Source organism: Phocoena sinus, chromosome 14 (genome assembly GCF_008692025.1).
Source record: "Phocoena sinus isolate mPhoSin1 chromosome 14, mPhoSin1.pri, whole genome shotgun sequence".
NCBI lineage: Eukaryota > Metazoa > Chordata > Mammalia > Artiodactyla > Phocoenidae > Phocoena > Phocoena sinus.
The window spans coordinates 73,898,408-73,913,928 of NC_045776.1; the positions used below are offsets into that span (position 1 = coordinate 73,898,408).

The 15,521-nt window shown below is 52.6% G+C and overlaps 1 protein-coding gene across 9 annotated transcripts in view; it reads right to left on the bottom strand.

The window, feature by feature from the left end:
- Nucleotides 1–15,521, bottom strand: part of HECTD4 (HECT domain E3 ubiquitin protein ligase 4) — a 190,588-nt gene that overhangs the window by 6,646 nt on the left and 168,421 nt on the right. For 8 of the 9 annotated variants that reach the window (XR_004353147.1, XM_032654317.1, XM_032654314.1 and 5 more), the window contains 10 exons: nucleotides 14,846–15,053; nucleotides 10,953–11,176; nucleotides 10,705–10,856; nucleotides 9,223–9,329; nucleotides 8,399–8,522; nucleotides 5,298–5,488; nucleotides 4,000–4,146; nucleotides 2,806–2,925; nucleotides 1,762–1,917; nucleotides 19–122 (listed from right to left, as the gene is read on the bottom strand). Coding sequence is in view for 8 of the 9 variants with exons in the window: in XM_032654317.1 (XP_032510208.1) it covers nucleotides 19–122; nucleotides 1,762–1,917; nucleotides 2,806–2,925; nucleotides 4,000–4,146; nucleotides 5,298–5,488; nucleotides 8,399–8,522; nucleotides 9,223–9,329; nucleotides 10,705–10,856; nucleotides 10,953–11,176; nucleotides 14,846–15,053 (1,533 nt within the window). In the remaining variant the exon portion in view is untranslated. The remainder of the gene's footprint in view (nucleotides 1–18; nucleotides 123–1,761; nucleotides 1,918–2,805; nucleotides 2,926–3,999; nucleotides 4,147–5,297; nucleotides 5,489–8,398; nucleotides 8,523–9,222; nucleotides 9,330–10,704; nucleotides 10,857–10,952; nucleotides 11,177–14,845; nucleotides 15,054–15,521) is intronic. The other variant, XM_032654313.1, reaches the window with a different exon arrangement.

Sequence of the window (15,521 nt, forward strand, 5' to 3'; positions counted from 1 at the left end):
CCAGGCCTCGCGTCTTACCTTGTTCTTGTTGACGGCTGAGCTGGGGCACAGCAGCAGAAGGGAGAGCGAGGAGCTCTGCAGCTCTTTACACACCTGCCACAGGAAGTGGCGGAAGGAGCCGCCTGCGGGACAGGTGGGGACCTATCAGCCTACCCTGCCCGCAGGCCCTGTCCCCACCGGGAAGTCAACTCCTCTGCCCCCTGGGCTGCGGCTTCGGTGGGTGGAAACAGAACCCGCCCAAGGGCTGGGAGATCCGGGCTGCAATATGTGGGGCCACTAACTAGCTGCGTGGCTCCTGGGGAATCACTTCTCTGACGGAGCCAGCCTCCGCGCCTCTACCTAGCGGATGGGGGCAGTCACTGTACCCACCTCCCAGGCTAGTTCCAGGGATTCAACGAGATCAAAGGCAGATCCTACGCGGGTCACTTCTCACAGCTGCAAGCTGACACCGATACAAGGGCTTGTGGGACCCGTGTCCGTCCCCTGCGCTGGGCCAAGAGCAGGGCCCCATGTTTTCCTCAGCACTGCCTCCTGCCAAGCCCAGGGCTCAGTGTGTGTCCAGTGAGAGCATAAATAAATGGATGGACACACAGACACACACAAAGGGCAACAACAATGATCAGCTCCTCTCCTACTGCCATTCCAAATGTGCCTTTGGGTTTCTTGCAAAACTCCTCTCTGTGGCTGGGTCTCCTCTGCCCTTCCCCATGCACCCCATCAGTGTCCTCAGGTCAGGAAGCACTGAGGACAGCTGTGCACGCGTAGGACTTGCTTGGGGACAGATGTCAGGGCCTGGCCGCTTCCACGGAGAAGCAGGACACTCCCGCCTGCTGAAGCCGCCAAGGGCTGGGCTTTAGAATCCGACAGACCTGGGTTTGCACCCCAGTGATGCTGCTGACCTTGGGGGAGCTACTTAACTTGGTGGAGCCCCAGTTTCCCTGCCTGTAAAGTGGGACAGTGCTGGTGTCATGAGGAGCGTAAGGTGTTGATCCTGGGCCTGGCACGTTCTGGTATCTCAATGAACAGAGCTGTTCTCAGAGAGCCTCCGAGGTGTGCCCAGAGGATGCCACGGCACTGGCCGGCAAGGAGGCTGCTGCGGGAAGTGTCCCGTGATCAGGGCGGGAATGGGAAACAGAGCTGCCCCAAGAGCTCTCCCCACCCAGCGCGCCCAGTGGAAGAACTGTCTTCTCCCAAACAGCGCATTTCCTGAACGTCTGGGCTAAACGGACTGAAAAGGACCACGAAGGAGCATGTTCTGAGCGGCCATTCCTTCTCCCTGCAGCGTGAAATGGCAGGATGTGCCATTCTGATCAAGGGCTCCCCAGACCCCTGTCTCTCATGGGGCACACACACAAGCTTTTGGCCCAACCAACCCTCAGCCAAGGGCTCTTCCTGGAAAAGAAGTCCAATCCACACTGAGGGCGTCTCTCCTCAGCAAGAAATGCACTCCTAGCACTGATCAGAAGCCCGGTCCCCAAGCCTGGACAGTGCTGGGCTGAAGTTCCAGGCCAGCGGCAGGTGCCACATCCCCAGGGGACAGGGGCAAGTCCGGGGGACTGGGTTTGGAGAGCCTGGACAGATGTCACTTGGGGGCAGTCCTGGCTTCTGTGCAGAGCAGGGTAATGAGGGTGTGGCTTGACTCTTGTTAACGGGTAAGATATCGGGCCATTCAGGCTGAACATAACCCCAGGAATGTTTACATTCTAAACACAGCCTTCAGCCTGAACTGGCTGACCGGAGGGCCTGCGGGGTGCCACTTACTGGTGCCGTGGACCTCCTCCCCAGTGAAACGGATGTTGAAGGCATAGGTGGGGTCACCGCCACTCGCCAGTCTGACACAAAGCTGGGAGGATGGCACCGAGGCCAGCTGCCTGGCCGCCTGGCAGAAGTAGGAGTTTTCAGAGGCTCTGATCTCCCCTGGAACGAGAGAGGAAGTGCCAAAACCACCGGGTGGCCATCTCCTGCATCCCAGCACAGGAGAGCCGCGTGGCCAGGCCCCGGACTGCTGGGGGCAGCCACTGCCTCCCTTCTGCTCCTGGAACATCTTCAATCTTTCACGTCTGCCACGTGGGTCCCTCGAGGAGCCCGCCCCCCAACCCCACCCTCCACCCCCCCCACCCCGTTCTCCACGTGGTCAGCCCCTCCCATCCTTCCACGTGTCTCGGGGGAGGCCCCGCACCTGGGCTCCTCTCACGTGCCCCTCCCGACATCTGTCCGTTCACAGGCTGTGGCGGAGACTCCTGGCTGCCTCCCCAATATCTAGCCTCCCCGCTTTTTCAGTGCTAGAGCCCTGATTTTAGCATGTCCACGGCCAGAACGAAGCCCACCTCCCCCGCACTGAGGCGCGGCCTGTGCCACTGATGCCCCCTCCCTCTGCTGCCTGGATTGGGAGCTTGGGAGGGACTGGAGGGGGACGTCACAGGCTGGGACGTAGAGCAGGGCAACAGAAGCACCCACGCCAACGAGGGATGTCAGAGCAGCCCGGGACTCCCACTTCTAGAGGCTTCTCTTTTTTTTTTTTTTTTTTTTTATGCGTTACGCGGGCCTCTCACTGCCGTGGCCTCTCCCGCTGCGGAGGACAGGCTCCGGACGCGCAGGCTCAGCGGCCATGGCCCACGGGCCCAGCCGCTCCGCGGCATGCGGGATCCTCCCAGACCGGGGCACGAACCCGCGTCCCCTGCATCGGCAGGCGGACTCTCAACCACTGCGCCACCAGGGAAGCCCTAGAGGCTTCTCTTATGTGCGAGAAATCAACTAGTTGAAGGACTGCTGCCTCCATCCTCTGGTCTGTGTAGCTAATCTCACCTCCCACGATCTCCAGTGGGTCCAGAGTAATCTCCGGTGCCGCGTGGTCAGCTGTCCTCTGCACTGTGGCGTTCAGCACCCGGTTCATGACGGTCACCTTCGTGTCATAAAAGATCAGCCCTGGAGGGAGGAATGCGGTAGAGGCTGGGATGGGGTGGCTTCCCTTCCTTCCCAGTCACCCCGAGGCCTGGCAGGGGCCACACTGTCCCCTGTGGGTCTGTCCGGTCTCTTCTGGGACAGCCCGTGGGCCCCTGGGGGGATGTGCTGCTGGGGGCGTAAGAGGTCCCGTTCCACTGGAGGGTGATTAGTCTCCACCCAAATGTGAACGCAGGATTAAACCCTTGGACCCTGTCATGCCCACGAGACGCCTCGCTTGCAGGAATACAAACCCAAATACATAAAGAATAAGGAGGTTTCTGTGGCCACTTCTGAAACAGCAAAAAATAAAAACCGCGGAAGTGTCTATCAATAAGGACATGGACACCTACACTGTGGACAGCAAGGCAAGGAGGGTGTGTGTGTTGACAGGCAGAGAGCTGTGAAACAGAGGTGCACAACAGAATGTATAAGAGGATACCCAGTTTTTTTTTTTTTTTTTTTTTTTTTTTTGCGGTACGCTGGCCTCTCACTGTCGTGGCCTCTCCTGTTGAGGAGCACAGGCTCCGGACGCGCAGGCTCAGCGGCCACGGCTCACGGGCCCAGCCGCTCCGCGGCATGTGGGATCTTCCTGGACCAGGGCACAAACCCATGTTCCCTGCATTGGCAGGCGGACTCTCAACCACTGCGCCACCAGGGAAGCCTGATACCCAGTTTTTGATTTAAAACAAAAAGACAAATATGTGTGTCTATATGTATGTGAATAGAAAAGTCTGGAAGGACAGACTCACCTGTTAGTGATGGTCGTCGCTGGGATGCAGGAACGTTGGGGGCAGCTAGTGAGTCAGAGCTTTACGTTTATGTATTTCTAAATAATCTGAAAACTCTTTTAGTAAATTTAGTTTTTCAGAGCATATTTGTTTTCTTCAGAGCATAATTAAAGTAACTGCTTTTGGGTGGAACCACTGCTCCAGAAAAGATTCTCGTGTCCAAGGACAGGCTGGGGGTGGGGGGGTGGGGGCCTGGGCAGCTGCAGGAGTCCAGGTGATGCCGGAGACCCCACCCATCGGGGTCGGCCCAGGAGGCTCAGGCACTGACCTTTGGCCTCCTTCAGCAGGGCCGCAATGCTGTGCGTGTACATGGGTGTCTGGCGCAGCTCCACGAGTGGCAGGAAGAAGGTCTCAAGCGTGGTGTTCAGGGACTGCAGCAGGGCGAAGCGCAGGCGCAGGCTCTCGATGGGCACATCTGCAGGGCATGAGGGGCGGTCAGGCGGGGGCTCGGCCCAGCGAGGCCGAGACTCTCCGTCTGTGAATGATGCAGGTGGCCTGGTGGCAGGGAGGGACAGGGAGGCTCCCGCGGTGGGTTTTATCCCTGGAACCCAGAGGCTGTTGGTGAGTGAGAGATCCCGGCTTCCCTGAGTCTGTGCCAAGCAGCAGCAGAGGGCGAGGCCCAGGCTCGGAGGGGACCTGAGGGTCCACTCAGCCGGCCTTTGCGGCTGTGCCGGGGCTGCGTACCATCTGATTTTTAACTTTTAACTCTGAAGTAATTACAGGCTCATAGGAACAGAACAAAGTAGTACACAGGACTCTACTTTGCAGAACAAAGTAGAGTCCTGTGTACCTTTCCCCCAGCTCCTCATGGTGTGACCTCACACACTGAAACCAGGAGACTGTTACATGGCACACTGAATTTTACTTGTCTGCCCTCACGTACGTCTCCTCTCTGACCGTGAGACTGACGTCGGGACAGTTCACGGCCACGTTCCCTGTCGCGGTATCCACAAGAGAGCGAGGGCTCGGACTGTGGCTGAGTGAGGGTGAGCAGGCTAAGCGGGGCCCGAGGCGCGCACACACCCCAGCGCCGGAGCCGGCCCAGGGCCTGTTGCGTGTGACAGGGCTTATGCTCCAGGGGTGGATTTACGGAGAATGTCCGTTTCTGTGTGCGCGTTACTGTTGCGTGCATTCCTAGCTTTTGATACAAACGTGCTGCTCTCTTGTAATTAAGGCTAATGTCTCTGACACACGCTACCAGACTGCCCTGACCCCGTCTCACCCCCAACGCCAGCCTGGCATCCGAGGCGGCCTCTAGGCAGGGGCCTGGGTGTGACGGCAGGGGTCTCGCCTCCGAGCCACCGCACTTCTGTGTCTGCTGCTTGGCTTGGTTGCGAGGAGCACATAATAAGGCCTCACAAACTTTAATTTGGCCATAATCACAACTGCTCGTCTTTCGCTCCTTTTTATACCCACCTGTTCACAGCAGGTGTTCCTAAGGATTTTTGTAATGGGCACAGAAAGGGCGTCTAGTGTTTCTAAACCACCCCGTACCGTCATGAGGCAGGCCCCCACAGGGCGGTCCGGGGGGAGGACCCTGAACGGCATCCCCCTGGGGCCACATACTCAAGAGACAGGCCACTCTGGGGTCGGCGGCGTCTGTGGGGTCCAGATACACCTCGTGGGGATGCAGCCGCGCGGGCGTGATGGCCAGGTGGCGGCACAGCCGGTTGATGTACTGCACGAGCGCCACGTCCATCTCCAGGGTCCACTTCCTGGAGGCCTTGTGTGCGTGCCGGACGTCGATGCAGGCACACCTGGGGGCAGGGAGAGGCAAGGTGGGGCGGCGGCCGCTGGGGGACTGCTGGGTTCCTCCGCAGCCACGTCCCAGCTCCCGGAGGACCTTTGTAAGACAGCCTCGCCTCCCAGGCATTTCTTGGTGCCCAGCCAAGGTGCTGACTGCAGAGGAACTGCCTGTCCTGAGGGGAAAGCTCCTTTCTAAAGAAACAAGCTGAGCAGGCCGGGGCGGGGGGAGGGGGGACGGCAACACACATCCCCACGTGCCTCCCTGCTGTCTGTAGGCAGCAGGGCTTTAGGGTTAAAGACGGGGCACTGGAGTCCTTGGGTGAAATCTAGGCTACAAAGCACACCTACTTCCTGAGCCTCAGTTTCTTCATCTATGAAATGGAGCTGGCGATAGCACAGCCTCGCGCTGTCAGGAGGAGTCGCTGAGGACACCTGTGATGCACACAGCGCGGTGCCCCGCCCCTTCCGAGGGCACAGCAAGTGTCAGCTGCCGGTGTTACTGAAGCCATCATCTTTTACCCAGCGATCCCACCCCAGGGTTCCCCTACGCGGCTCCTTGAGCAGGCAGGCAAAGGTGTGTTTGTGAGGGCTGCCTTGCTACAGCAACGTCAGCCATAAGCTACGCCACCCCCAATAACGGACTGCTCGGCAGCCGTTAAAGTCATCTGGTAGAACAGTATCAAATGACGTGGAAAAATGAAAAAAGCACACTGCAGGACACTACTTCCTGTCTGCTCCCCGCTACAGTACTGGAAACATCTACTCCTGGAAAAATGTTGGGAGAGGTGTTTACTGAAACCTTTCCAAGTGACTACCCCTGGGCACAGAATCACAGGAAATCTCCTTTGTGTTTGAATATACTGCATGAGGTTTTTATCGAGTGTGTGTGTCCTTATTCTACATTGAGCTATTAACCCAAGAAAGGCCTGCAGGCAGGCAGGTGGGTGGACAGGTGCCTCTCGTTCCAGAACCTGTGGCACCTCGAGGGGGGTCACATGCCACACAGGGTGCATCGCGCAGAGGGACCTGTCTCAGGGAGGTGGTGGAGCCGGGTGCCAGGCTCTCGTCACTGCAGGCCACCTCTGTCCTACCCTAGGAGTGCTCCCAGAGAGACCTAGCGCCTTCAGGAGGTGATCCCCTCTTCCAGGCTGGATGTGTCATCACCGTGGCCCCATAACAACACGTGAACCAGCCCTTTCAGCTGTTACAAATGTGTCACCTTGGAATTAATTTGCAGTCCAATTTTGTCCCCTTTTCACTTGGAATGCAGTTTCTAGTCCAAAATAGGTGATTCTGCTTTTAACGAAAACCCCCAAAGTCGTGTCTCTTACTGGTTTCTAAAACCAGTCGAAGAACTTGGCCCTGTCACCATGATCCAAGGCCCATCTGGGCAACGACTCTGAGCCTTCAGTGAAGGTACAAAGTGCTGGTGCCAAGCAGTAAACAATTTCTCAACTCTGAAAACAGGGTTTTAAAAAAGCATGCTTCTGGCAGCCATTCCTTCTCTGAGGCCCAGTACATCTTGCTGTGGGAACGGGCGTGTAGGCCTGTGTGTGGCAGAGCCAGAGGGCGAGAGCAGGGAGATTCCTTTCGGTTTGCAGACATCTTGCCTGCTTGGGATTCACTTACAGCTAGAAAGGGGAAACCATATTTAGTTTGGCCCTGGAGACCTGGTGACTCGGGACCTTGCTGTGCTCCTGCCTGGGAGTGAGAGAGGGCAATGGAGAGTGGGAGAGAATATGTGAGTCCAAAGAAAAAAGATTCTTTGGAATAAGAAATCATCCCTGTTAGGGACTGAAATGTCCCCTTCCCGCCAATTCATATGCTGACGCTCTAACCGCCAATGTGACTGTATTTGGAGACAGAGTCTTTAAAGAGGTCATTAGGTTAAATGAGGTCACAGGGTGGGGCCCTAATCCAATAGGACTGTTGTCCTCATAAGAAGAGGGAGAGATACCAGGGATGCAGGCACACAGAGGAAGGGCCACCTGAGCACACAGCACAAAGGTGGCCGTCTGTAAGCCAAGGAGAGCCCTCCAGAGAAACTAACCCTGTTGACACCTTGATCTTGGGCTTCCAGCCTCCAGAACTGCGAGACAGTGAATTTCTGTTCTACAGAACACTGTTTCAAACAGGCTGGAAAATCCACATTAACAATTAGGAAATATGGGGAGGGGGAAGGGTAATCTGTGACAAAGCGAGACAGAGGCACGGACATATATACACTACCAAATGTAAAACAGACAGCTAGTGGGAAGCAGCCGCATAGCACAGCGAGATCAGCTCAGTGCTTTGTGACCACCTACAGGGGTGGGATAGGGAGGGTGGGAGGGAGGGAGACGCAAGAAGGAAGAGATATGGGAACATATGTATATGTATAACTGATTCACTTTGTTATAAAGCAGAAACTAACACACCATTGTACTCCAATAAAGATGTAAAAATAAATTATACTCCAAGAAAGATGTAAAAAGTATAAAAATAAAAATATTGAAAAAAAAACAATTAGGAAAAATTGGAAAATAACTCAATAGGCATTAAAAACAGGCCAGATGGAATGGCTTCCCTGGGAGTAATTGCTTGGGGAAGCGTCTAGTAGCTGAGAACAATTTTTTTTTTTTAACATCTTTATTGGAGTATAACTGCTTTACAATGGTGTGTCAGTTTCTGCTGTATAACAAAGTGAACCAGCTATAGGTATACCTATATCCCCATATCCCCTCCCTCTTGCGTTTCCCTCCCTCACACCCTCCCTATCCCACCCCTCTAGGTGGTCACAAAGCACCGAGCTGATCTCCCTGTGCTATGCGGCTGCTTCCCACTAGCTGTCTGTTTTACATTTGGTAGTGTATATACGTCCGTGCCACTCTCTCTGAGAACAATTTTTACACAAGGTATCAACTGGGTTGACAGCCTCTTACCTCTCAAAATGAAGATCGTAACCACAGGATAAAATCGCCCTCCAGACACTACGGATGTCTTGCTTGGCTCGGTCAATAACAAACTTGTGAAATCCTTCCAATGTCAGGTACTTTTCCTCAGGGACTGATGGAAAAGTGTTCACAGTGTTAGGAATCGGTGAGAAGAGGGGGTCCCACAACATGCTCCCACTGCACCCTCTCTTTCAGGGCCCAATTCATCTAACCCCACCCCCGTCTCCTGCCGTCACTCCAGGGTCTGTTAACAGACTGTCTCCACCCGACTGCTCAAGGACACACATAACCCCCAACCTGACGGGTCTGAGCTGCTGCCTCACCTCCTCGGGCTGGTGACCAAGTGGTGCAGCGCTTTCCCCCCCGGTCTCGTCTTTCTGTATCTCAGAAACATTCCCGACTGACTAGGCAATTTTTGTGACAATAATAGCTTTCTCCAAGTCTGCTTGGGCCTTTAGGAAGATAAGGTTCTAATGTCCCAGGTAAGTGCCCTTCTGGAAGAAAATTTCTGAGCAGATTTTCAATCTTTACTTTCAATCGCAATCATCTATTCTTCCCTTGGGAGTATGGTATTTCTGGAGCTGCTATTCTAACCTCCATCAGTTCAGGTCAGCAGAGATGGAGTCCTGGAGCAATAATCGCAGTTGGCCAGGGATGTCTTCTGAGTCTTGGGCAGGGCTGCCCTGCCTAAACTAAAACCCGAGGGAGCCAGGCGGTCAGGGGAAAGCAAAGAGGCTGGATCCCAGGCTGCGCCGCCATCTCTAGGATGGAAGCAGCCCCAAGCCCGCATCAGGCCCAAGTTGCTTGTTCACCTTCTTGTTTTTTGGTGGGTGACTTTTCTGGGTCCTTTTCGTCCGGCTTGCTCTTTTCCGGTGACTTCGGCTTCACAGTGGGCTTCTTCTCGCTCAAGGCAGTCCTGCTGTAGACCAAAGCACCAGAATCAGAATTCCTCACGCCCACACCTCCTCCTGGTGGGGGGAATGCAGAACCTCACCAGGCATTCGTTCACCCTCCCCCAACTACAGCTGATGGTTCAGACAGGGCGGGGGTCAAGATCAGCTTTGTTCTGACCAAGAAAAGTTTCCTGAGCAAATTATGAGGACAATTTGATGCTTTAAAATGTGGAAAATCTCGAAGAGACACTTTTCAAACATTCTTTCTACATACTTCAGAGCTGTACTGTCCAAGAAGCAGGCACTGGCCAGATGTAGCTACTTAAGTTTAAATTGATTAAAATTACAAGTCCAGTTCCTTGGTGGCACTCGCCGCACTTCAAGTGCTCAGCAGCCGTGTGTGGTTAGTGGCCACTGTGGTGAGTAGCACAGACAGAGAAATGCACATTTCCATCGTCACAGAAAGCTCTATGGGACAGTACTGACTTAAAAGCCCCGTTTATGTATAATTAATTAATAAAATTTTAAGACACTTTTTTCTCTGACGACTTAAACAAGTCCTCTAGAGACTTCTGCTCGGTAGTACTTCACTACCTGAATTTCAACTTGAGAGTCATAAACATGTTTCTAAAGAAAATTCTACTAAATATGTGTGCATATCCACACATGGAATATTATGGAGCTACTTTAAAAGAGGAACGGGGGAAGTTCTTTTTGTGCTGATATGGAATCATCTCCAAGATCAGGAGTAAATAGAAACAGCAAGGTACAGGCATTTTGTACAGTTCCCGACCTCTGGGTACGCGTACACTTGCTCGTGTACACCCAGAACAGTTCTGCAAGGCTACGAAAGTGACACTGCAGCCTCAGGCACGGGAGCTGGGAGGCTTAAGGATGGAGAGGAAGAGGAGTGGCTTTTCACTGCATATGCTTTTGAATATTGTACTAGTTTAGCCATTTACAATGTAACAAGATAATACGTATGCACAAATAAAACATCCTGCACTTAAATGTTAAAAGCAGTTGCTACGTTGGGGGTATTTCAGTGTTTTCCAATATGCACGGGTGCACTTTACAGTCTTTCATACAATAACTGTGCATTATTGTGTGGGTAAAAGAAGTTAGACTTTTTAAACAATTCTGTACATTTTAGATGTTTTATTAATTCAGACTGGTCTGCTTTCCAGCCTGCATGGTCCAGATTTTACTATCCTTGTGGGCAAAATGAAACGTTCTCTTCCAGCTGACGAAGGCAAGGGCGAAATGGACCCCGGCAGCAGAGCAGAGAAGAGCCAGGATGTCTGGCTCCCCCAAGGCGCCAACAGCCTCCCAGGAAGCCTGCTAGGAGGTGGCCCCGCGTCCCCCTGCCCGGCCCACCTTCCGAGCTCCTCGGTCACCCACCTGGCGCTGTTGAGCACGGCCTTGTCCTTGGCGGGAGGCTTGGTGATGGGCCGCTTGGTGCTCACCACCTTCCCGGGGTGCTGTTCCTTCCCCGCCTTGCTGTACTTGCTCTTGTCGAACTTGGGTTTTGGCACGCCGTACTTCCTCAGGATCTGCGGAGCACCGGAGCGGGGGGAGGGGGGGGGCTCAGACTCAGCCCCAGGGGCACGCAAGGCCCAGCACGGGTGCGGCGGGGATGGGGCGGCTACCTGGGTGAGCTGGTCCTCCAGCACCTTTTTGGGGGGCCGAACATTGGTGAAGAAGAGGTGGAGGAGGTTGCCTGGCGTCTGGGAGTTGATCTGCTCTTTGCTGAGATAAATGTCAGACACTTTGATGGGCTTTGCTGGTGTCAGGCTTAGCATCTGCTCTGAGTGGGCGCAGCTCTTAAATATCTCCGTCAGCACCTCTCTGGCCCCGGGCACCAGCTTCTCACCTGTTACAGAATGGAGGGAGGGCAAATGATTCTGCAGTGAACACGCTACGTCAGGATAAGCCCTGCAGCATCTGATTTACTTTTCATCAATGATTTATTTTTGAAAGTGGGTAATGGGTGGTTAGTGGTGATGATGAGCTGTCCACTGAGACCTGGTGTCCCCTTTCTGCCCGCACACCTCAGTTACACGCCCAGCCTTCTCTGCCGTGAAGAGTGGTGCCATGAGGTGCGGCCCCGTGACATGGGCCCCTCCTGGGCCAGTCTGCTTCAGGCAGGACACAGATGGGATCCAGGCTAGGCATTTACAACTGGCCTCCTGTTTACATTTCTTGGGGCGAGAAAAAGATGGACTTCAGGCTGGACACTTGCAACTAGCCCCCTGTTTGCATTTCCTGAGACAGGAGATAGGTGGGCTCCAGGTTAGCTATTTAGAACCAGCCTCCTGTTTGCACTTCGAAATAGAAATAACAACAGGAACAGGGTAAATAGCCAGGCTTTGTTTCCTGTGGACACTTTGAGGTAACAGTTATGGCCGGGACAGAGAGGGGCTAAACCCTGTTCTGAGTAAAGATCAAGAGGTCACATAATGTATTTCCCATCCTTGGGGCAAGGGAGACATTGCACATGCACAGAAAGGCTCCTTGGGGCTCAAAAAGGAAGGGGCACCACCCCATAATATGTGATGCCAAGGCCCTCCCATAGGCCTCTGGGGTGGAACCCATCTTGGAAAAAAGTTGTGCACGCCTGTTGGGGAGGGTCCTAGGGCAGGGCAGGTGTGGAAAAAGAAACCAAGTAATTGGCCAAAGGTAAACAAAGACCCGGAAGAACTGCCCTATAATGCATGACTTCTCCGCCTCTTTACTGGACTCCTCCTCATTAGGGAGGACACCCACACCCTTCCTCTCCCGGTGTGCATCTCTGCCTTGCTTCTGTCAACTCAACAAACTGTTTCTCTGTGTGTTCTCCCACTTGTTGTTGTTCTGTGTCCCCAATAATAAACTTTGTACCTGTTTTTACAGTTCTCGCCTCCTTGAGAAACACATTTTTCAATGGGGGTGAGGGCCAGGGGAACTTTGCTTCTAGCCTCTAGCCCTTGCTGGTCCACCGGCTAGGATTCCTGGTTTTCATCCAGGCTACCCAGGTTCAATTCCTGGGCAGGGAACTAAGATCTCACTTCACGCCACGGCTCACTGCTGCTTCTCTGAGATCATATTCTCTTCTGCACTCATCCCCGCCACTGGCTGCGTGGAGATAACAAGCCCCCGAATGGCAGACCTCAGGGCTCACCCTGGACTCTTACATGTGCAGGAAATGAACTTCCACTGGGTCTGAGTTACTGTACTCTAGGGTCTCTTTATCATGGAGGTTGAACCTCCCTTAACTTCAACATGTCTGTGATGGATAGTCCCCAAGGAGCAAGAGGATGTAGAGGCTGCAAGTACTTTTAGTGCAAAGTACAAGTTGTTCAATAGTTATTATTAGAGGATGCATTTGAAACCTGGCCCAGCCAGCAGGTGGAAAAGAAAGTTCTCTCAGATACAAGAAAACTGTCCCTGAGCACGAGAAAAAAAACACTTGTTTTTTTTGTTCCCCAAAGAAGCACTCCAGAAGATGCTCTCGCCTTTCCTAAGGGGTCAGTCAGGAATGTTCCCAGTGGAACAGGATGCTCCACTGCATCTGCATGCTCCTCGTGGCCAAGGGCCCCCACCTGCGGGCAGGACTGACTTGCTCATCACACCCTGTCCTCCTGCCCAGCCTCCTCATCCCCTCTCTCTGGGGGTCTGGCCCTCCAGAGGCACACCCAGCTCAGGCCGGGCTTCAGGAGCCAGAGCACAAAGGTCCCCTGGGCATCTGGGCTGAGGGTGAGGAGACAGGTGTGTGGAAGGCGTGGTCAAGATCTAAGAGCTGATTCAGTAGAACCACAGCTTAAAAGAGTATTGAGCAAAATGCGTGTGGCTGTAACGTGGCAAATGTGTTATCAAAAGACTGAGTATCTTACGTGGAAGGTTTGACCATAATACAATCAGGAGCTAGAACTAAATTCGGATTAAAGCATGAAAAGACTGGCAAAGCATTAATTATGGCAGAAAAAGACCCCAGGGTTCCCACAGATCGTACACTAGCCACCCCCACGTGGGGAGCTGAGAGCCGAGTGGGCACCGTACTCACTAATAAGGGAACAGGGCTGAAACCAGGGCGAGGAGAGAGAGGCAGCCCCTCACGCACAAGAGTCCCAAAAAACTCAGGGATCAAGATACACATTGTAACGCGGTCCTTCAAAAAAATCAAAATTAATACAAGAAACCCATGATGAGTGAAATATTAGAAGTACTGTGCAGGGCCATATTAAAGCCTGACGCAAAAGGAAAAATCATTAATACTGGTCCCGTCTTTATTTAAAATTTTAAGTTTGTTCACCATGGATATTTTGCATTAATTTTGACTTTCATAAGTATTATATTAAAATAATTATTTATCTAGATTACTGAGTTGTTTTGGAGCCCCATTAAATTCTGTGGCCTCATTTACCTCACTCTGGTCCCAGCCCTGTGGGAGTATTTCAAAATTTCATGACTGGGGGATAATAATTTGAAACAACAACAAAATCCATACTCAATATTACATTTCTGTCCTCAGAAAACATAAAGCAGAGCAAACTCAACAACTCTATTATGAACTTTCAAACAATATTAAAGAGTTAGAAAAAACATAAATTTAAAAATTTGAGAGAGACTGATGCAAAATAAAGACAACAACACAAAGAACTACAGTTATAAAAAGAAAGGAGAAAAATCGCTGCTGCTTCTGAAGCGAAGCTGGGGGTGAGCTCTTGGCCTCAGGATCTGCTAGATCCCCCTCTGTGGGGCCTCGATAGAGCCCGGGTCCTGGCTGAACAGAAGAAGTGGGGAAGCCAGACAGGGTAGGGTCCCCCCACATAAGATCCACGAGAATGACAAAGTGGGACTTTTGTGAAAAAGGAACCGGAATCGGTTCTTCCCCAAGAATTCATTTTAAAGGGCGAGGTGTTAGCTGTCCTTGAGCATATTGACTAAATGATTACCAGCAATGTACATGGTACATTCTAGCTCTAGAGGACAGAACAAAATAAATACACTTGAACTCAAACAAGGGGAAGCCTGACTAGACAAAAGGAAAAAAGCAACTTGAATGCAAGCCCACATTCAAGGCTGTGGCAGGAAACAGGAGCACCTGAGGGCTTGGTGTGGGGGCCTGTGGCAGGGCCTCTGGCAGGGCCTGCCCGCTGGCCTTCAGAGCCCTGATGGCTCTCCTGGGGGAGCAGCAGTGTTCTCTTCACATCATGTACACAACGCACCTTCTGTTAACCAAGCAGTGAACCATCTTCCCAACGTTCCCTGAATCACTTCTTAAATCTTTGACCCCCAGAGCTCCTCTTTAAGGTAAGATGTTAAAAATAGGGAAAACAGGACATGGAGAGGGGTATGATTTTTTTTTTTGGCCGCGCTGTGTGGCTTGCTGGATCTTAGTTCCCTGACCAGGGATCAAACCCAGGCCTGTGGCAGTGAAAGCACTGAGTCCTAACCACTGGACTGCCAGGGAAGTCCCAAGAGGGGTATGATTTTTGCTCAGTTTTTTTTCTATAAATTTCTTAAAAAAAGTCTATTAATTAAAAAAACATCTATAACCTACCTTTAATTGACTTATCATTGAAATAATCTTCTAACCCTGGGCTCCCCTGTGTATCAAACAAACTCTGATTTACTACAGACACAGTGAGTATCTCTTCTGTTGACATTTCCATCAATTCATCTTCACCATCCAAACTTGACAAACCAATCAAGTCATTATTGTTAAATAAACTCGCTCGGATTTTCTCGATTTTGGCTCGGGATCTGATCTGTGTGAACAAGGAAAAGGGTAAGGATTTGAGTGGAGAGACCAGTCACTCAGCTAGCTGTATGAACTTTCTTTCCCTTCCGTCTGTCCCTGAAACCCTCTACTGTCTTCAGCGTTGGGAGCGCAGCCTGACCGGGGCAAGCTGGCCTTCCCAGCAAAGTCTCTCGTATGTGCCGAAAGTGGTAACTTGCAGGAGAACAGCTCAACTGGACATCTCTGTTGCTAAACCCCGGTCAGGTCTGTGGCTCTACGCAGATGCCCCGGGGGTTCAAGTCCACGCTTGGCTCCGAGAAACTCCGCAGGGAGAAGGTGGACAGATTCTGGGAGGAAGCCAACCCCTGGATCTTTGAGCTCTCCTGTCAGAGCCCGTGGGGTGGGGAGCAAGGGGGTGCAAGTTCTCCTCCTAGTGCCTTCCCCTCCATATCTAATAAGGGCGAGGATGGTTTTTACTCTGCACCTGACTCCCGTT